The 21589-nt window shown below is 43.9% G+C and overlaps 1 protein-coding gene across 7 annotated transcripts; it reads left to right on the plus strand.

The window, feature by feature from the left end:
* The first annotated feature begins 301 nt into the window (after nt 1-301).
* Nucleotides 302-19733, plus strand: ktn1 (kinectin 1). 7 transcript variants are annotated; one of them, XM_034110975.2, is made up of 36 exons: nt 302-447; nt 4756-5435; nt 5523-5681; nt 5768-5884; nt 5976-6106; nt 6250-6354; nt 6491-6631; nt 6804-6910; nt 7585-7729; nt 8389-8485; nt 8771-8967; nt 9083-9172; nt 9273-9310; nt 9398-9488; nt 10152-10220; nt 10324-10361; nt 10481-10571; nt 10710-10778; nt 10870-10907; nt 11993-12083; nt 12204-12313; nt 12414-12510; nt 12701-12741; nt 12858-12948; nt 13710-13796; nt 15674-15763; nt 15881-15967; nt 16044-16133; nt 16214-16318; nt 16421-16489; nt 16606-16689; nt 17132-17215; nt 18119-18202; nt 18298-18393; nt 18503-18613; nt 18715-19733. In XM_034110975.2, the coding sequence occupies exons 2-36, from the start codon at nt 4757-4759 to the stop codon at nt 18742-18744; spliced, it is 3849 nt and encodes a 1282-aa protein (XP_033966866.1). In that variant the 5' UTR covers nt 302-447; nt 4756; the 3' UTR covers nt 18745-19733. The 7 variants fall into 7 exon arrangements, with proteins under 7 accessions (XP_033966866.1, XP_033966868.1, XP_033966867.1 ...); XM_034110977.2 differs by having other exon boundaries at nt 16214-16306; XM_034110976.2 differs by having other exon boundaries at nt 12704-12741.
* The last annotated feature ends 1856 nt before the right edge of the window (nt 19734-21589 follow it).

Consider the following 21589-nt stretch of genomic DNA (forward strand, 5'->3'; position numbering starts at 1 on the left):
AATGAAAATCAATTGTCGTTAGGTCACAAGAAGATACCACAGATAAATGTAACTGAAATTAGAGTAGTGTGGCTGGTTAAATACCACTGCTGTGCTCTCTGTAGTGCTGTTTTATGGACTTTGGGGAAGTGCAATGACCACTCCCCTCTTTGCTTTTCTCGAAAGTAAGATTCATGAGCAAAGGCTGTCTTGGAAAGGCGGGCATATCTCTTTAATTAGCCTTGCTTACTAGCCGCCCCGAACGGTGTGCCCGGAATCTCAAAACAAGCGCACCAAAGCATCCTGAGTATGACCCGCCCCCGCGAACCAGAAACGGCAGATAGTGTGACGGATAGCGTAGAAGAAAGCCAAGCTGGAGCTGCCCTGGGAAGTCAGGAGTCTGCCGGAGTCAACGCAGAACAACGCCATTTAACCACCAGCCACGGGAACAGCAAACTAAAGCTACAGGTACGCCTCAATCAGCTGTTCTCGTTGGTATTATGTGTATTCCGTCAACAGGCCGCTCATTCCGGTCTCACCGCGGCTAAGCTCTCACCCAGGCCTGGGAACGGCCCTCAGGACTTGAGCGGAAGAAAGAAGCAGCAAACCGGGTCACAGATTTCAGGAGAGAGGGAGGTTGGGTCACCAGCGAGGCGAGGCCGGTGAGGCAGAGGTCCACGCCTCCACACGGACTGAGTGTGTGGGAAGGAAATACAATTGTTCCTGCTAATATGATAGCTTAATCAGTCCATCTGTGGAGTCGTCCTCTGTACCAATAATTGGATTGGTCGGCTAACCTGCCTCACGTTAGTTGGTTAGCTTTAATGTTAGCTAGCCCATTCATCATGCTGAGCTGTAGCCACTCTGAGACGAACTTGAGAGGCAAGCCTTTTCCCGTGTGGATAATACAACTACTACTACTTGTAGTCGTATCCGGACCACTATTTAGCCCCCACTTTTGTGCTAATAATGTCGGTAAAGTGTGCTTTTCGTCGACATGTGTAACTATTCTTATGCTCTTATGGTTTATTCCATTATAACGTGTGATTTATAAGCTAATCTGGGCTAGCACGGAAGATAACCGCTGTAGCTGGATCAGTTCTGCTATTTCTGAGATTGCAGGCTGCTGTATCCACAAGTACTCTATTTCTTACTGTACGAACAGCTGCCATTACATATCTTGGTTCAGTAGTGAGCACAAGGCCGGCCCCGGCGATTAGACATGACGAAGCATGCTGGGACATTTGGTACTCAACTACACTGAACAGCTCTTGTTGAATTGTGAGGAGGCTCAATGGACATCTAAGACCAGTTGTGGTGTTGTTATTACTTTTGGTATGTAAATGAACAATACTTATGTTGGTAGCTTTACTACACCTTGAATAAAGAAATGAGCAAATAAGTGAATATAAATGTCACACTGTGTCCTAATACATGTATAGTTTGTTGATCTAACTTTGACGCTGAATGAAAGTATTTTCTGGAGAATCTTTGAAATCCCTCAAGCACCCCAATTGCCCCACTTTGAGAAATTATGAGTCTTTTAAATGTATGCCTGAGCTTGACGCATGGTATCAGTTTTATCTTGTTAGCATCATTGTTAATTTCCTTGAGCTATAGCTTCAGATAAGCCCTTATCTAGGGTGTCTTAGTTGTACTTGATTCAACAGGAAGAGCAGATTTGTTAATGTTTTCCTACTATGATGCCATACTGTCTGTGGACTTTGCTACTTGTTTATAGTTTATTACAGGAATTATGATTGTACATTATCATTTGTCAGGCTTAACTATTCAAGGTACCACCTCCCAATTGCCATGCCGATCACTTGTAAATACATTAGTTTGTTATGGCATGCAGCCATTTAAACTTTACTGATAAAGGGTAACTATCGGATCGTTAATATAGTTTCATAGTCTTCTTTTGTTGTGGAGTCATGCCTTTTAAATTATTTGCTACATGGCTTATTTATATAAAATGTTGTAATACTTAACCTTTTCTGCCATTTGCCTAGCACCAGCACACCGTCTTTGTCTTATTATGATTTTGTAGTCCAATTCTAAATCTAACATGTTATCTTTATGTTTATATATCTAGAAAAATTGCTTTCTGTGCTTTCCTGGACCCTTGATTTGCTTTTTAAGTGAATTCTTCCCATCTTAAAGTTATAAATTGCTGCCTGTCCTGGTTTTCAAGTACTGTCAGCACAGCTTTTTAGACTCGATAGTTATCAGGGCTTCCCTCTCTGTCCACGCCTGCCAAATCAGGAGGCCTGGCCAGCTAAGTGGCTAGATTCCGAGGAGCCAACAGCCCGAGAGAGCTTTGTCCCCCAGGCTCATTCTGATGCTGGGACAAGGCTCGGGCTGCACAAGGAAACTCATGCCCCTTCCTCTCTGAGGCCAGGGACTAAAGGGAAGCAAGCAGGCTTCAAACTTTTATGCCACTTACTCCACCCTTGATTATTACGCCCAGAAGCAAAGTTGCTTTATTAAGAGTAATTTCTTGTCTTCATTTGGTCTGACATGGAAGTTTCCTGGATCACACAATGAATGAATGTAACATAACAAAGAATGTCCTCATTCCAGAGCCAGTGAATGTTAGCAGTTGTTACACAATTCACCCAGGGTGTGTATGGTATGTAGTACATGATGTACTATGGCTTCTTTATGTCTAATGACTTATTTAAAAAAACGTTGGCCTGGTTGGTTTATGTCCAGTTTTAATATGGGTACAATCTGAAGTCAACTGAAAGCCTTTTTTAGTCTTGTTCTGCTGTTTATTACACTTGGTTTGGGATTTCTGTAGTGTCATTTTAGTACGAGGCATCTTCCAATGAGGTAGCGGGTAAAACATCATATTAATACTATACATTAGACCGTAACAGTTTTAAACTTTTCCTTTCTATAATGGCTTGGGTTATGACTCAGTGCTGAGTTTCCACAGCGCTCTCTTAACCAACAGCTATTTCTCTGCTCACTGTTCACACATATTTTCTATTGGTTTTTCCTTCGCTGCAGCCTATCGAGTGTGTAGGAATGCATGCTCTTTGACACAGTTACTATACAAACATCTCTAGAAAAATGTACATGCATAAAGCAAACATTCCTAATAACCTAGTAAGCCTATCGGATGTATTTGCCAGACTCAACGCTTATATAATAATATTTGGTCTATGCTTAAAGGGAGGTGCTTTAAAGTCCAAAACCAGTTTCCAAAAAAGATATGTAAAACTATTAGATATTGTAACCGACCTGGTAAACCTGTGTGTGCCGTGGAAGAGGTTTTTGAGGTGTGACTGAAACGGGGTCATCATTTAACTATAAGGCTAAGCTCGTCAGTTCGCAGGAAGCCCTGCAGTGGAAAGTTATTCTTAAATGTATTATCATGGGTAATCTGCTTAATCCAAATGACTAAAGAGGTCTGCTTTAAGACACGGACTCCCAAACTAATTACTGCTACAGATCCTTGGTATAGAATGGGATTGGTCACCACTTCATGGCACTCACTGTCGCTGCCACCCTGCAGTGTTGACACAACAATGATGCTGCCGTCACCCAGGTTTTCACAGAAGTGATGATTTCTTATGTAGTGAAAGTTTGCACAAGGCATTGCTGCTGTGTGTTGCAAAACGTACTCTCCAGATGCAATAATGTTTAAAAACGAGTTCTACTCTGCCACATACGACATTGCAGCACCACCTCAGCTATTTTAACATCAAACATGCCACCTGGGGTCTGATCAGTTTGAGCTAATAGAATAATATGTGCTGCAAGAAAAAAATCATATAAGTATGTAAGAGGATAATCAAGAAAATATGTAAGCTCATTCATTATACATATACAGTCTACGTCATCTAAACAGCCATTTTCTCAGTGTCATTTTTGCCAATTAGATGTAATTATTTACATTTGGTTTATAGGGGGTTCTAGTTAACAATATGGTGTCTCAAATGATTACGGCTTTCTCTTCATAGATTCCACCCCAATTAATGTGTACCGTGTAGCCTTGAGCAGACAACACATAGTTCCTAAGAATGTCTTTGACTGAGCCTAACGGATGTTGTCTCTAAAGGACCTCTCAACTCTGTTAATTTTGCCTTTGATAGAAGAAGAAGAACCTCCTCTCCGTTGGCTTAAAGCAAGCAGGGGTCAAACTGCAGCTGCAGCAGACCTCAGTGTGTGACACATGCATGTGTGGGGGTATTTTTGCCTCTTGCAAATCCATGCTGATATGAGTTTCGAATACCACCGTGTCGTCTTTGTGGGGGTTGAAGGAGGGGAAGTGACTAAATAAGATAGTGACCCATCTTCTTTTAAGCCTAGTTGTCACTCGGATGTTCTTGACCTATTTTGTCCCCTTTGTGAGCTGTATGAAGCCATGTTAAAAAATGTGTCCTGATGGAGAAGATATGTAGCTGTGTTGGTGTTATCTCATTTAATCATATCGCTTAAAGGATAGGCTGTCACACCTCCACCTACCACATCTCATATGTGCACCAGTTCACACTTGCAAAAGTAAGAATAATTTAACCGCAGGACTGGGATAGGAGCAGCAAGCTGAAATCTCAGATTCAATTTCATAAAATATGTGTGCTTGTCTGTTCTTGTGCTCTCTCGGTTTGTAGCAGAATTTGCCAGTTGCCTTCTGTTGGTGGAAAGCTATCGCCACAATGTCACACATTCAGTATGTGGGAAATACACATGCAATTTGTTTCGTGGTTACTTTGAACGATGAGGCCAAAATAAAATATTGATCCCTTCTTTTCCAAACCCTTTCAGAATGGCGCTGGATATCTACGACTCTCAGTACCTGCTCATCCTGGCCCCCACCCTGGTCATCGCCCTGATGTTCCTCTTCTTCTGGCTCTTCATGAAGGAGACCTCCTACGATGAGGTGTTGGCCCGGCAGAAACGAGACCTCAAGCTACCACCATCCAAGCCAGACACGCGTAAGAAGAATGACAAGAAGAAGAGCAAGAAGAGGGAGAGTGCTAGTGGAGGAGGAGGAGGCGGCGGCAGAGGTGGAGGAGAGTCTGAAGAGGATCTGCAGGACTTTGATTTGGCTGATGGTACCAACGCTATGGAGGTAGAAGAGGAATCTACACCAGTGGCTACACCAGATCCAGCTCCAGAGACGCCTACTCCTTACGTGCCGGTCTCTGTGTCACCTGAGGCTCCTGTTGGTCTGAGGGAGAGGAAGAAGAAGGACAAGAAGGCCGCCAAGGCTGCTGCGGCTGCTGCTGCTGCAGCTTCCTCTGAGGAGCCAGAGATGAACGGATCCAAGCCGGTGAGCCGCAAGTCAGAGCAAACTCTGTCTGCGGGCAAACAGTCCAGCCCCCCCTCTCCCCTGCTTGAGGTTGAGGTCCAGGTCCAATCTGTCCAGGCTCCTGTTCAGGCTCAGACACCTCCCCAAACCTCTGGGAAGAAGAAGGACAAGAAGAAACAAAAAGCAGAGCCTGGTGAGTAGCCTAGGGCACTGTTGAATGTGGGTGTGCATCTCCTAGACAGAAATAGCTAACTCTTTAATTCAATAAATGATTCCTTAGTTGCAGTGGATGACCAGCAGCCTGAGGCTAAGTCCGAGCCGGCCCCAGTGAAGAAGGAAGCTCCTATTGTGGCGGAAACCAAAGTTCTGGACGGTGCAACCCCTGTTGCTACGAGTGGCAAGAAGAAGAACTCCTCCAAGAAGCAGAAGACCGAGCATGGTAAGGCTGATACACAAGCAAAGTAATATCTACATTTCTTAAACCAAATCCTAGTATTCGAATCAACCACTTTTCCTTCAATCCAGTTGACGAAGCCCATGTTCTGGCAGATTTGGCGGCTTCTGCCAACCACCAGGCAGGTCATAACAACGATGCACCAGCTAAAGGGAGTGGCAAGAAACAGAAGAATGAGACCGACAAAGGTGAGAGGGAAAACAAGTCTGATCCCTCATTTGGTTGTGTTTGTTGTGATAACATGCTAAATGGTGTACCCTGTCGTATGTGTTTAATCAGAGAACACCGGGGTGAAGCTGAAGGAGTTGCTGTCTGGTCTGTCCAGCCTCGCTCTGTCAGAGGCCGAGGCCGTCAGTGTGATGACTCTTCTCCGGGAAAAGAGCCCCAATGCTTTGGATGCCTGCTTCAAAGTGAGACATTAATAAGTGATGCATAGAGAAGAAAAAGTGTGGGGACGAGAAACATTTAATTTTTTATTTCGCAGGAGACATGGTGCTTATAGTTGAACCAGCTATGACCACTTTTATTTTAACATTATGTGTCTCACCACCAGTCTGCAGCCAGGCCTGACCCAGCTCTACAGGAGCGAGAGAGACTTCTTACAACTGTACAAGAGGAGGCGTCCATTGCCAAGGACAAAGTGAAGCAGCTTAGCCAGGTCAGGATTCCCATGTTCTACCTCCTGAATCACATGATGTCATGACACCATTTTATTCTCAACTTACTCTCCAAATCGAATAGTACTTTCAGTCTCGGTGTAGAGCTTAATATTTAGTTTTTCTACTGTGCTGTAGGAGCTTCATATTGAGAAGCAGAAGACATCCCGAGTGGAGGCCGTGATGAGGGACCAACGTGCAGCCGTGGAGAAAGAACTGGGGAGCATGCAGGGCAAAGCACAGGGCAGCTACCAGGAGCTCCAGTCCATGCAGATCAAGGTGAGCAGATTTCTTACATAAGCATCAACACTTTCCCATGTTTTATTATAAGCACAGTTTCACATTAGACAACATTACATAGAACTAATACAATTGGGAAAATCCTGACATTTGAATAATTTGAACAAATCGAACAATGTTGTATTGAGACTGAATCCTCTTGTATATGTAGTTCCAGCAGGTGAGGGAGCAGCTGGAAAGCCAGATCACTCGACTGCAGCAGGAGAACGGCATCCTGAGGGATGCAGTCAGCTCTGCCACCAACCAGATGGAGAGCAAGTGAGTGTTGCACTGCAATATCTGCGACTGGTCATGCTTCCTACATGTCTTATCTGCTCATCTTAGTAAAACAATATTAGAATTTCAGCATTGTGTTTTTAATTTTAGCTCATTTGCCCTTCCTTTCTCCTGCATGTGTTGCTCACGTTAAAGGTGGGGTAGGTAAGTTTGAGAAACCGGCTCAAGATGCACTTGTTATATTCCATGGAATGCTCTTAACATCCCGATAGCAATGAATATCTTAAGTGCTTTGACAAAAAATCCATAAGAAAATGTCATCTGTGGAAGCCGTAGCGCTGTAAAAAGCACGACCAATCATCTGAGCCGGCCCGGCTAAAGTAACTGGATGGCCTACCTGCCTGTCAGCCTTCCATCTGTGCACAAACTTATCTCATGCCCTCATTGGTCATGTGCACGTGCGTGTCTGTTGGAGAGGGGCTCTGTAAGGAAGTGGCAGATCTTTTCCAGCTGTGTATTTTCAAATTCTAGCTCACTCGAGCTGGTTTCTCCAAAATGACCTACCCCACCTTTAAGAGACCCATCTACTATGCACAGTTACATAATGTGAAATGCCACATACATGCTATTTGTGGTGTGTTTCATCAATGCAGCCAACAATGATGCCCCCTCATCTATTTCCACATCTATCATTTATGATGATTTTTTCTCCATAGGAATTCAGCAGAGCTGAACAATCTGCGTTCTGAGTACACCGGTCTGATGAAAGAGCTGGCAGACAACAACAGCAAGCTGCAGCAGGAGGAGCACCAGAGGAAGTCACTGGAGGTCAACTACAAGCAGAACGTGTCCCAGCTGGAGGTACGCTAATCCAGATGCACAATGTGTTTATTTAGCTTCAGTTTCCCCAGCCGAGACAAAAATGAACAGAGCTGTTTAAAGCTCTGGGCCATTCCGCACTGCTTCAAATCTGGTTGGTGGGTGTGGAAGCATTGCCGAGGAAATGGGAGGAGGTTGTAGTGGAAGTCCTGGGGAGGGGGTGTGGGAAATATAACCTGGGCTGGAAGGATTGTGTTGGCTTGTGAAGCAGGAATGTTAGAAGCTTTGTGCTGTGTATGAACAACGCTTTCCTGTGAGACACCCAGATCTGCCTTTCCTGTCTTTTCATTGAATTGACCACGATCAAAGATGGAAAATATTGTCGCTGGCTCTATACACAAGAGTCTCAGCAAATAACTGGAGAGTTGAGATGTTCTTTATTGCACAGACTTAATACAAATCAATTAAAATGCTTATGATACACTACACAGTTTGCAACATCCCGAGTTGTGTTTGAATTCTTGAGTCAACAAAAGGCTTGTTGAAGGTAGTAGGAAGCCATAGACTCGGTAAAGATATTAACACTGAAATAAAAGGATGTTATTTGTTAGTTTACCTTTTTAGTGTGGCAGTACAAGACTTGTTTTCTATTCAAATGTTTGGTACAATTCAGTAAAGTAGATGTATCTCTCCATCTCCAGGCCCAGCTGCAGGATGCGAAGAGAAGCTGGGAAGAACTGCAGAAATTCCTCCACAATGTCAACACTGAGAGGGAGAAGCTCCAGGCCTCAAACCAAGGTGATACATCCTGTTGCATTTGAGATGAAATCCTTTGTAGCTTTCTGAATACATTAAAGAGAAATCATTAGGTTACATTCAGCAACTGATGGTGTGTGTGTGTGTGTGTGTGTGTGTGTGTGTGTGTGTGTGTGTGTGTGTGTGTGTGTGTGTGTGTGTGTGTGTGTGTGTGTGTGTGTGTGTGTGTGTGTGTGTGTGTGTGTGTGTGTGTGTGTGTGTGTGTGTGTGTGTGTGTGTGTGTGTGTGTGTGTGTGTGTGTGTGTGTGTGTGTGTGTGTGTATGTAGATCTGCACAGCCAGCTGGTTGCAGTGGAGACGGAGATGAACAACAAGAACAAGGAGATCCAGACCATACACAGCAGCCTGACTGAAGCCATGGTGTCCAAGGAGCGGCTGGAGCAGAGAGTGATGGAGCTGATGGATGATGGCATGCTGATGTCCCAGCACAGCATGCCTGATGACGTGCTGCAAGGCCGGGTTCAGGTGAGCCTCCACAACATCTAAGAGGCACTTTAGTACTCTGAAGTGTTGATTCTATATGTAGGTGAAGCAGAGCAACCCACACTTCTTGTCAACTAATATAGACTGTGTTTAACAGGACCTTATTAATGAAAACCAAGGTCTTCAGGTCCAGAGCGAGACCCTGCAAGTCCAGAACGAGGCCCTGCAGGCCCAGATGTCTACACAGGTAAACGGGTCAACCTCATTCAGTTTTTAAGTCAGAAAAAGAGATGCCGCCTGCGCTACAGTATGAATTTAGGCTAATGTGTCATTTCTTTCTCCTGTAGGTCAGCCATGTATCTCACTTTGAGGAGCTACAGAAGCTGTAAGAAACACTTGACCTTTTCAAACATATAGATAGGTTATTCCTTTGAAGCTGTTTCTCATGCACTCTTCCTACTGTTCCCCTCAGGTTGGCTGAGAAGGAGTTGCAGAGAAAGAGTCTGGAGGATTCTCTAAATGCCGAGAGGAGCGGTGGGGCCACTAGAGAAACGAGTATGCAGGTAAAGCCGCTTTATCTACAGCTTCCTGTACTAAAATTGCATCAGTTCATTAGTCTGCTGGACTATGGGGATATGGATTGAAGACCATGTACACCGCCCTGCTGGAAAGAGCAGTTCACATCTGCACATGCCGAACAGATATCATTTACTCCCAGTGTTGGGACTAACGCGTTACAAAGTAACGCGTTACTGTAACGCCGTTATTTTTGGCAGTAACTAGTACTCTAACGCATTACTTTTTCAATTCAGTAACTCAGTTACCGTTACTACATGGTGCGTTACTCCGTTACTGCGTTAGTTTTTTTATATAGTCAACAGCCAGGTGAACAGAGATGAGAACATGTAAAGTAAATGTACTTAAATACTTCCTGTGTCACATGTGGAGATGGGCTGTGGGCGTGTTTGTGTTGTTTACTAACAAGACTATCATGGCGGCGGCGGAGCTCAAGTCTAGTTTCTCCACCTGGAGATATTCTCACTATTTCACTTTTGTCGAGCACAAAGAAAAGAACGTTTTAGTTAAATGTAAGTTGTGTCCTGGCGGGTCAAAGAGCCTATCTACTGCCCAAACCAGTCATTCCCAACCCTTTGACAGAGTAATGATTATGTCTGTCAGATCCTGTCATGTCTCAGTGAAATACGTTTTGTTGTTTTCCTCTGCAGGCCTTGCACAATGATAACATGTCCATGAAGGCAGAGGTTCAGAATCTGCAGAATCTGATTTCTGATCAGGTTAGCCATGTACCGTGACTGTTTTTCCAATAATTAAAAGGCCCCAATGTGTTTGTGTTCTTCTCTTTAACACACCCTCTTTTATCTGTCTCTCCCCATGTAGACTGCCTCCCAAATAGCCTTGGACCAGTTCCAGATGAGGTGTGTGTGAAACATATTTTGAACAAGTCAGCTGGTTAAACGTGTTGGGCTAGACGTGTCGCTTTTATAAGTTCTAAAGAATAACCTGATGACCTTGTCAAACATTGCTTCCCACCCAGTGTTCGGGAAAAGGAAGACAACATGAAAACTGTGGAGGACCTGCTGGAGAAGGGGCTGATCGAGGTGGCCAACAAGGAGGAGGAGCTCAAGGTGCCTCACACACTCTCTTACTGACATCAGCAGGCTTTCAATGACTCTGCATTTCCCTGCTTGCTTTGTAATCACAATCCCTAATGGGGGGGGGGGGGGGGAAGGAAAATCTTTAAGTCATTTCTCTCCCTGATGCAGGCTGTAAGAGAGGAAAACAAGGGACTAAAACAGGAAATGGAGGCCTTAAAGACAATGACAGCGGAACAGGTGAGATCTCTAAAATCTTTACGTAAAGAAGTTGCTGTGTTTTTCACACCTCGTTCTGTATTTTTTAAATTGTATTTTTCTCTCATCACAGGCACCATCAGAGTCAATGATAGAAGATCTCCAGAGCATGTAAGATCACTCAAGTTGACTTTGGTGTTTTGTGATCACCCAACCTTTCCGCTACACACTAATGGCGCATTTCCACTACAGCGCGGTTTAAGCGTGCCGTGCCAAACCCGGCCCGTTTGTGGTTGCGTTTCCACTAGGGGTAGTACCGGCTAACGGGTACTGTTTTTCTGGCTCTCCAAAATACAAGTTCTTTCCAGGCCAACAACCGGGCTGAGTACGCTGAACTAGACAGAGAATCGCTGGCAAGGGGGCAACAACTACAACAAGATGAACATATTTGACCGTGATTTAATTGTAATACACGTTTCAAAATGAGGCCGAAGTAACAACATACTGATACCGGTTAGTAAAAACCATGAATTAATGCTTTGACAAGTCTGCAGACAGACGGCAGGCGAAAAACCTTTTTAAAATGCGTGTTTTCTGAATGGAGATCGGCTAAGCTAACGCAGTATATGCTCTGGCCGTCTACACACGCGCAACAACGGCCTATACAGACATAAATAAACCAGCGACTGTATTCGCCATGACACAGGCAGTCTGTGGTTTGTACTTGTTTAACTTTTGTCTAGTTTCTGAACAGATATGAGGAGCTGTGAGCTTGAGTGCTACCAGCTAACGGCTGATGTTGGTTTTCTGTGGTTCGCATTGAAGATGACGTCACGGTTCCGCCTACACTGCGTTACTATAGTTACTGCCCCAGCTACTAAACTGTAATGAAAACGCAGCATAAAGTGAGCCTGGCCTAACTATACCGTACTAAGCCGTGCGAGGCCCTGCAGTGGAAATGCGCCATAATACACACTGACCAACATTGACTTTAGTGTCCTTAACACCAGACAATAGATGAACAGCTGGTGTAGGTCATAATTTCATGTTATTTGCCCAAGGCTACTACTTGTTCTACTGTAGGCAGATCAAACTCATTCCCCCTGGCCACTACCTTGACACACCCCTGATTGTAATTATCCACTGTCACGAGAGCCTGTGTATTCTTTAATGTCCTTTCATCCCAGATACCTTCTCTCTGTGTGACGTCAAACTGTTTTAGTGTGACAAACCTTTGGCTCAATATGCTTTTATAGGATCCAGGAGAAGGATGTGAAGCTACAGTCAGTGGAGGAGAGTCTACAGACGGCACAGGAGAGCAGCTCTACCAGAGAGAAGGCGGTAGAGGTGTGGGCTTTTCTTTTCTAATGATATACTAGATTTGCACATTTCACATAGTCTTCATGATATTGTTAATGTTGTCCAGTCCGACTTTGAGCTCTTATCTAAATACATGTTGTCTCTCAGGCTCTGGAGCAGCAGTTGGCTGCCCTGCAGACAGAGATGGAGCAGCTGAGACAGAAGGAGACAACACAAGTGTCCAGTTCTGATGCCGAGCTCCAAAAACTCCATGCTCAGTAGGTTAACCCCCCCCCCCCACCGACACACACCTTAACATGAAGTTGTTCAGCGCTTCCTTCACAAATGATTCTAACGAGCAACACATCTGACCCACAGGCTGGCAGCAAAGGACCAAGAGATCCAGATGCTGCAGGCTGAGATGGAGGCGAGGACAAAGGCAGTGAGTGAGCAGGTGGAGCAGATGCAGCAACAGGTGAGGAAACACCGCAAAGGAATTCTGTGCAAGTGTGACATGTATTTTGGATTAAATCAGCAAGATTCCTCTAGCTAGACGATATGAATTGGACAACAAATTCATTTGGATGAAAGAGCTCTTCTGACTTTGGTTCATGTTTGAATTTGTCTTAAATGTTCTTCTTTTTTCGTTTCCCCTCCTCAAATAGCAGTCCCAGGCAGCAGTGCCAAGCACAGAGCTTCTATCAGCGTAAGTCATGTTGCATTCCATATGATGTATCATTACACATACCTTTTCCACATGTTTTCATTTCAAAGGCCCCTACTATATAATGATTCACAATAAGTTATGTTGTTGTCTGTCAGGTTGACAGAGAAGGACAAGCAGGTCTCAGATCTGCAGGCTGAGCTGGCCGAGCTGAGAGACTCCGTGGAGCTTCACAGGAAGAAGAACAACGTAGGTTTCCCACAGCGATGACCTGAACTGTATTACACCAGTATCTGGTCCAGCCCTATGAGACATCATCCCCCTCCCCTTGTGTGGCACCCTAAACACTCCCCTCACACTGGAGTCACACACTGCCCTGCATACATCCATACTTCCTGTTGTCCACCGCCATTTAGTCTCGCTTGTTTTGCTTCTTCTTTTTTAAACCAAATGCAAACACCACCTTCAGCTGAGGTTGTGTTCTAAACATGCACATCAGCACAGATGTCTATCTTGATTTGGATAGCTAAAGCTCAGTGTTGCATAACAGGGCTCCCAGCCTACTCCTGATATGCTGCCATTGGCCTTCACTATTCCGGCAAAGCTTGTCTGTGCTTGTGGGTGATTCAGACTGTTGGACTCGCCTACCTTTTTATTCTTTAAAGTTGAATTTAATTGAAAATCAGGACTTTTTTTTCCCCTCATTTTTGTATCTACTATATATATTATTTCCTCCGTTTGAATATAAATGACTCGCAGAATATTGTTACAATGCACACTATGCATGTTGCTGTGACCCACACGAGGTGTGAGACTGGGATTCTCGAGGCTAGTTGTTCATACTTATTTTTAGCTGTTGGAGCATGGGTGATGAGCAGAGTGTAGGAATGTAAAAATGAGAAATGCGTTCGGTTTGTTGTATCACTCTTCCAGTCTTCATGTTCGGGTCACTGAATGCATTTCCTGGGGCTGAACTGAAAGTAGTATTTCTCTGGAACTGACCAAAACAGGAGCTTCGGGAGAAAAACTGGAGTGCTATGGAAGCTCTGTCAGCCACCGAATCCATACTTCAAGGGAAACTCAGCAAAGCTGTCAAGGTTCGACACCCCCCTCCCCCCCTCAGTCTGCTTCACTCTAGTTCCAATCTGATGCATCCCCCCCTAAAAATGCTGTTTTTTGCCATAATTGACCCAGTGAGATTTCCTATTTCAACCATCCATTACAAAGCTGCATACTCATTTACCTACCTCTTGCCCCTCGCCTCTTTTGTTTGGCCTCAATTGGCTCAATGCTGAACTCTGCTACTCCCCAGGAGAATCTCTGACTTAATTAACTTAACAAATATTTTTGCTTGAAGATCTGAAATATAAATATATAAATAATTTTCCTGGCTGATGCTTGGAAATGAGTGTGCAGTGACCTAGACATTATTTCATTAGATTGATATCATTGTAATCATTTCGGCCGCTTCCTGTCTTTCTATCATGTCACTCATTTCTAGCATGTTTTCCGTTTTGTGACATCCGTGCTGTCGGTACCACCAGTTAATCAGTCAATGAAAATCTGTTTAATTCACTCCGATTTAAATGCCAAAGGGATCATTCGAAACGTTTGATGAATATGCAACGTGGCCTTATGTTTCAGTATGCTCTCAACTCGCGACTGAAAGACTTGTGTAACTAAATCCAGCATCATGTATCTGGAGATCCCTCAGTGAAGACATAGAGTGGGTTACCAGATAGCCTGTCTATTAACAGTGAACGTATATATCTGTGCCCTCCTTGTCGCCTACATTAAGAAAGCGTAAATGCTGAACCGTCAGCACGCAGCTGCTCTTCTGCCATCCGAGTATAGTAGAAAGCACCTCCTCAGAGCTGGGCCAGGGAGTTCCTTGGCAGCTGTTGTGTACTGTCATAAAACACTGTTTGTATTAAACTCGTCTCAGAGCTGCCCTGTGACGCAGTGTGGTAATGTGAGTGGTTGTGAGAGTGCCAGCCTCAGGGTGACAGTGCAGGAAGCCAGATTATTGTTGAAGGACTGCATTTTCTTTTACGTATTTAAGAGTTTCAAGATACACGAAAGAAGGTTGACGTGTTGTTGCTTGCAGGAGGTGTGAAGCATGTGATCTGCTCTGAATGGGAGGTTGCTGACACTTGGTGTAGCATGGGCCTTTTGAAAGATGCTGATGTTTTCTCTCAGGGTAATTGGAAGTAGGAGTGAGACAGCGTTTATCCTAATGCTTTAAAATTACAGTTTAAGATTATGTTAAGTGAGTAATTCCTGTGACATTGATTGGAGCGCCATGATGGATGGCTTTTCAAATTAAATCATCATTTAATCAGGCAGTCGACTTGAGACCAAGATTTATTTTCCAACTGAGTACAAGAAACACTCTTGAATGCAGTTGGCAAAACTGAAACTACACAATTACACTATGAATAAGGAATAAAAAGGAAACCGGCAGATAATAAAGTTTCAAGTTCTCAAGGGGAATGTGAGACACTATAGGTGTATAGTAACTGAAACCACTTATTCCCACATGTGTGTGTACATGAGGGATATCGGAGGTGAAACGGTAACTATATTGTACCCTGTAGTTACTTGATTTACGAAAGAAGTGGTTGGAAGTAGGTTGGCAGCTTTAATATATTTGTATACATAAAAAAAGGCTGGTTGGTATATTGTTCTTGAGTGTAAGGAGGTTCCTGAAACAATGATGAGTATGAAATGTGTCATTTATGAAATGGCATAATGCATAACCACTAAACGAGGTTTATCAGCAGAAGCGTTGATTATGAGGGGTTTAAAGAAAAATCATGGTGTGAATGAAAAAGCAGAAAGGTGGTGGACATCTGCCCTGAGGACGCCTGGACTTTGTCTTCGCATCGACTGAACTATTTGAACTTTGAGTGCTCAATCTCCTCTCCTCTGTTTTTATTCTTTTTCCTCTTTGCCCCCTCCCATCGCCTTTTAGGAGAACCAGACAGCACTGGAAATGTGTCAGGCCGAGTGTCGAGATGTTCTGCAGAGACTTCTGCCCCATGTGCCTCTGCCCAGTGAGCAGGTAAGGCTAACGGGACATTTATCACCATGGAAATTGTATTCGATTACCCGTCTTACACTGTTGTACTTCTGCTGTGTATAGATGTCCCTTGTTTATCTTTCTCTTCCTTTCTTCTAGAACCACCAAGAGTGGCTTCACAGATTTGAGGGGGCAGTAGCTGAAAGCTCAGCTGCACTATCCACCCCTGCATCAGGGGACTCTGAGGTAAATAAAGTGGAAGTGTAAAGGTTAATGTCTTTCCTCAAACTGAAGATATCTTAAGCAACTTCCCTCTCAACAGAGAGCGGCTGAGAAGCTGAAGGAAGCGGAGGAAGCACAAAAGATCCTACAGAAAGACTGCGAGACGTACAAGAAGGTGTTGGCAGAGACGGTAAGATGAGGTTTTAAAATGTGTGCTTTTATGGTGGCCCATCGTTCCAAACTGAGCTGTCATTCCTGCTGCATCCACAGGAGGGCATCCTGCAGCGCCTGCAGAACAGCGTGGAGCTGGAGGAGTCCCGCTGGAAGGTGAAGCTGGAGGCATCTCAGGGAGAGCTCAAAGAGGTGTGTGTTCAGGTAACAACTCCCAGATAGCACAACAGATCACTGAGCAGATATAGTACTGCGTGCCTGTTTCATTGTATAACTCTTCTGTGTCTTTTTTTTCTTTTTTTATAGATGAACCAGAAAGTCACACTTATGGATCAGGAGATTGAGAGACTAACTGAAGGGGCCGAGTTGGAAAATGTAAGTCTTCCTAAAAACGCTCATTTCAAACTTACGCTGTTGTTCAGATCACCAGCCATGTTACATTCTGGTTTGTTTGTGTCCTCACTATCTTTGAACCTCTCTTTCCCCCGCAGCTTAGAAGAGAAAAGCAGCACTTGGAGTCTGAGCTGGAGAGAGCAGAGCAGGAGAGTGCCACCTATGTAACAGAGGTCAGAGAGGTAAGCACATACCTCTCTGTTTGGATCCCTAAATCATGTCCTAGCAGCATCATCCTCCTGTGACAAAAACACGAGTTGTTGTTTGTCACTTTTATGTTAATTTCCTGTTTTGGATGTTTGTTATTTTCTGTTTATTGGAGGCAAATGCACACACCACAGACACTGAAAGCACACATGCTCCACACTGTTAGCAATCTAGCAATTAGTCTACCAAAGCCTTATTTACACCACCAGATGACTAACCTAATAGACTGCTTTGGGTAAATTACAGTCATGCACACCACGATCCTGTGCTCTATTCATCCCTACATGGCTCTGTTAAATAGCGTTCCCTTTCTGTTCTCATGGCCTGATTAGCTCACTGAGTAGATTGTGCTGGTCGTGCTGTCCTGGACCGACTCCCACACACTCCCATTAAACGTCATCTCAAACTTAATTTCAGCTCAAAGATCTGTTGACTGAATTGCAGACCAGACTTGATGGCTCATATACAGAGGCGTTCAGACAGAATGAGGAGCTGAACTTGGTAAGCGGTGTTCACCCTCTAGCTAGCACTCCTTTTAAAGCCTTTCCCTTATTTCACTCGGCAGTGGCTCTGCACTGCTACAGGACGGGATCTTTCTATTCTGCTACTGGGGGTCATCCTCTGTAACCTCAAACATTACATTCAAAAACATTTCTGTGTTTTTGAGATTGAGGGTGATGACTCTCCTTCACACTTTGAGAGACTAACCCTCCCTTCTTTACACTGGCACCTTATCTCATGCCTGTTCAGGCTACTAACTGCAGCTTGCCTTCCTTCTGCAGAGTCCCCAAACAACTATTAATTTTGTGCATCTTCAGCTTGAATCTTAACATGTTACACTCTTCGGCCTTCTCACAAACCTTGTCTGTCTGATTGTCTGTCTATTAGCCTGTCGTACCATAGTATCACTAAACGTATGTCTGTGATCTCCATTCCTGTGTTAACAGTTATTCGATTGTTGACATTGCATTTGCATGTCAAAAATGAGACTTGATCATTTACACTGAGAACTTCAACACAAAAACAACAAGCATTTAAGTTTTGCTACAATACATCTCTATATTTTCCGGCAACAATGCATTTAACCTTTGGCTTTGCAAAGTGCAAATGCTTGGTTATAATTGTTATGTAAATATAATTCTAATAAGGTTTAAGTTATGTATTCATTTATAGCATATACAGTTATTCAATTAAATAATCATTAGATTACCCTAAATAACTGTTAGTTGTAGTGCCACTGTGCAAATGTTGAGCACCGTAATGAACGCATTTTATGTTGGCAGGAGGCTCTGAAATAATGCCTTTTCTGTAAGTCCAATGCTAGATTTAAATGGGATTCCCAGGTGATAACGGAAAGCTATAATGTGCTTTAAAACATGTGCTGAGTGTCTGTTTTTATTCCAGCTGAAAACCCAGCTCACTGAGACTCTGTCTAAGCTGGAGACAGAAGAGAGCGAGAGGCAAAAAGTGGCAGGTGACCTGTACACGGTAAGAATACTCGTCATTATTTGACTACCCTGCTGCAAGGAGTCCAACTCCAGGCCGCATTGTTAACAAGTGTAACTTCCTGGTCCCTAATGTAGGCCCAGCAGTCTCTTGATCTGATCCAGGGGGAGCTCTCCAAGGTGACGGAAAACGCTGATGGCCTGATAGAGAATAGCAGTCTCTCGTCACAAACCGTAAGAGCCTGGGGCAGTTTGGGTGTTTAAACAGATTCTGGTGTAAGTGTTTTTATGTATGGTGACTAAGTGGATACGTTGAGCTTAAACCAGTCATTCTGTCTGATAGGAAGAGATTGACAGAAAGGAGAAAATGACTGCAGGACTAAACCAAACCGTTCGAGAGCTGCAGCAGCTGCTACAAGGCGTCAGCAGGAAACTCACCAAGAGAGAGGAAGAGGTAAGGACTGCTGCTCTGCTCATTTTAGTATCATTCTTTCTAATCGCAACGGTGTGTTTGAATGTGGAGACTGAGCATTCTGCATTTGTGTTTCCCTTCAGGAGGCTGACAAAGGTCTGCCCAAGGTATAGTGAGAGGACGACAGACCCCCCCGCAGCCACCCTGACTGCACTACAAAGACCACCTTTGCCCTTCGGTCTTATCACTTACACCGTCACACCATACTGTAACACCCAGCCACCCCCCTTTCACCCAACCTCCGTCACCCCACCTGTACTGTAGACGAGCCTCCATCTGACTCTGGCAGAGGCGCTGGCAAAACCCCCCCCCCCCCCCCCCCCCCCCCCAGTCTCACTGCGGGGGGGGCAGGCAGAGCTTGCTTTACTCCAAACACTCCAGACACTGTACCAAAACAAACTACTCCACTCCCACCACATTCCTGTTTTGCAGCAGCATCGCCAATTTTTATTCTAAATTTTAAGATGACACCCAGCCTAATTTAAACTGCGTGGCAACCATTCCTCTGTTTGAAACGCCTGTATTTTTCAATGAAATCCCTTTTTGAATACTGCAGTAGTTTTTGTTGTTATTTGTCAAGGGGTGGCAGTGATACAAATGTCCAGCTTGACGGAACAAACTTTGGGTTTTCAGTACTTTTTTTCTTAACTTAAAAGATATGTATTGTTTAAATGTTCAAGTTAGGACCTGCTGAAATACATGTTGATCTGTTTGCCTCCTGACCAGAAAACTATCAAACTGTGCATAATCGTGCGTTCATGAATTCATAGCTCCATGCATACCATGGCTTACTATTGGGTGGGAGAAGAGAGATCATAAGGGGTCTGAGCATATCAGAAGGGTCACTACGTGATTTTTTAACTAAGGAGATGCATGGACATATTAAATTGAGTCTGTACTGCAGCTCCAGAGAAGGCTGTGAAAAGAGAAGGCCAGGTCAACAGTGTAGAGGTTTTTAATACTTCTCCAACTACTTTAGGAATAAACGTCTCATATCATCTGTAATCAACACTCGCTATATTGTTGCTAAGTTCATTAACACTGAAGATTTTGTTCTTTTTGTAACAGGCGATGATAATAAAAGGGATGCTTGATAAATCTGTCCAGCGTACATCTTTCTCTTCCAGCGCACTTCTTTCTCCCCACCACTGTGGGGCAGCATGCTACCTTAGTTAATATTTCAAACTGTGATGACTTGAAAAAACGGAATGTGCAAAGGCAAGGCAAGTTTATTTATATAGCACCTTTCAACACAAGCCAATTCAAGGTGCTTTACAAAAATGAAAGACATTCAGACAAAGGCATTTAAAAACGGTAAAAGATAATAAAAGAAACATTTAAAAGAAAAAATACATGAGTAAAAAGTTACAGTGCAGTTTAAGATATGAATAGTTCACACAGAAGTTCCACTTTTACTGATGAACACAAGGGCTCAGTTTCAATTAAAAGCAGCGGCAAAAAGAAGTCTTTAGTCTGGATTTAAAAGTAGTAAGAGTTGTAGCGGACCTGCAGTTTTCTGGGAGTTTGTTCCAGATATTTGGAGCATAATAACTGAACGCTGCTTTACCATGTTTATTTCAGGTAAGGACTGTATTAGCGCAGAGTAGGTGACACACTGTGCTGCCTAAATGATGGAACATTTTGGGGTGTGACCAGTTTCCCGTGAAGGAAACGTACGGTATAATCCCTCAGAACAGGAAACTGTTTTCTCAGCTCCTGCCTGAGTTGTACACAAATATTACAACAGTTGCAAGACGTGAAAGTAAGTAAAAATTAAATAGCTTACCAAGAACCTCTTTTATTCTGCTGCGGTCACTTGTTGATGCTATGAGTGGTTGAGTGTGAAAGTGTGTCGCAAACCCAGATGTGCTTGGGGTGTGATTTTCCTTTTTAACGTTTCTTTGCACACTTTCAATTTTTAATACAAGGATAAGTACAGGTTATGTGTGACTGGACCTGACTCTGGGTATCTGCACAGAAAGCTCTTGCTTTCATCTTCTGCATGTTAAAATACCTTTTTAAAACAACAGGACTGTTGTGCCGGCTGGGGGGGGGGGGGGAGTCGGTCGGTCGGGTCAGGGCAAGCATGGGATCAGCACATACCTCACATTCTCCCACACTGTCATGCTGCAGTCAGCTGATTGGAGATCTGGCGTTCACCCTCATGGAAACCTCGCGAAGAGACAGGAATTACTGTATCTTCAACATGTTCGTCATTCGATAACACAAGTAGTGCCTTTCATAACATGTTGCTGGAGGCTGCTGTTATATGTACACAGTCCTCTGTAACATAGCTTATTTACCGTCATGAGTTTTAAAAATACCATGATCCGTATGAATAAAATAAACAAGCTGTTTGCAATACATCTCATTGTATGATGATCTCTAAAACTGACAAATTGATGATTTTCTACAGTTCTGTCACTTTTATCCTTTATAATGTGCCTCACAGTTCTTGGAAAAGCCTGTCATAGACAATAAAGGATTAAAAATGGTATTGAAAAACAGCAATACATTTGCCCGAGGTTACACTTTGTCAGACACTTACTAATAGCCCCATGACTTCCATTGAAGGTCTGACGTGTGAAACCTGCCAAAGAGCAGTGAGGAACTTAATAGGGGCTTTGTCTTTCCCATGTCATCATTGCACACACTTGATCTCAATTGCGCAATTTAGCTTGTTGCGGTAGGCCTCTGCTCTGCATGCTTCTTGCCTGGTAACATTAAACTCCTCCTCCTAAACAGATTTGCACTCACACTATGCCAGCACAACTACAGCAAAGCAGCCCACTCCATGCATCTGCTCTCCATCAGTGTGGTATGTGCTAGAGCCTTTGATCCCCCCCCCCCCCAAACTATACTGTGTGTGTGTGCGCACAGAAAAGACTGTAGTGCTTGTTTACACAGACAATGCCAAATGGATGAAAGCAAGCGGAGAGAGGCAGTGGCACAAAAGAG

This window comes from Pseudochaenichthys georgianus, chromosome 22, assembly GCF_902827115.2.
Source record: "Pseudochaenichthys georgianus chromosome 22, fPseGeo1.2, whole genome shotgun sequence".
NCBI classification, from domain to species: domain Eukaryota; kingdom Metazoa; phylum Chordata; class Actinopteri; order Perciformes; family Channichthyidae; genus Pseudochaenichthys; species Pseudochaenichthys georgianus.

What these genes read in the sequence shown, in the direction of transcription:
- ktn1 (XM_034110975.2), top strand. Translation starts at nt 4,757, where the DNA reads ATGGCGCTGGATATCTACGACTCTCAGTACCTGCTCATCCTGGCCCCC. An exon ending in TCAAAGAGGTGTGTGTTCAG is followed by an intron (nt 16,319 to 16,420) that starts GTAACAACTCCC and finishes CTTTTTTTATAG; the next exon opens with ATGAACCAGAAAGTCACACT. An exon ending in AAGGGGCCGAGTTGGAAAAT is followed by an intron (nt 16,490 to 16,605) that starts GTAAGTCTTCCT and finishes TTTCCCCCGCAG; the next exon opens with CTTAGAAGAGAAAAGCAGCA.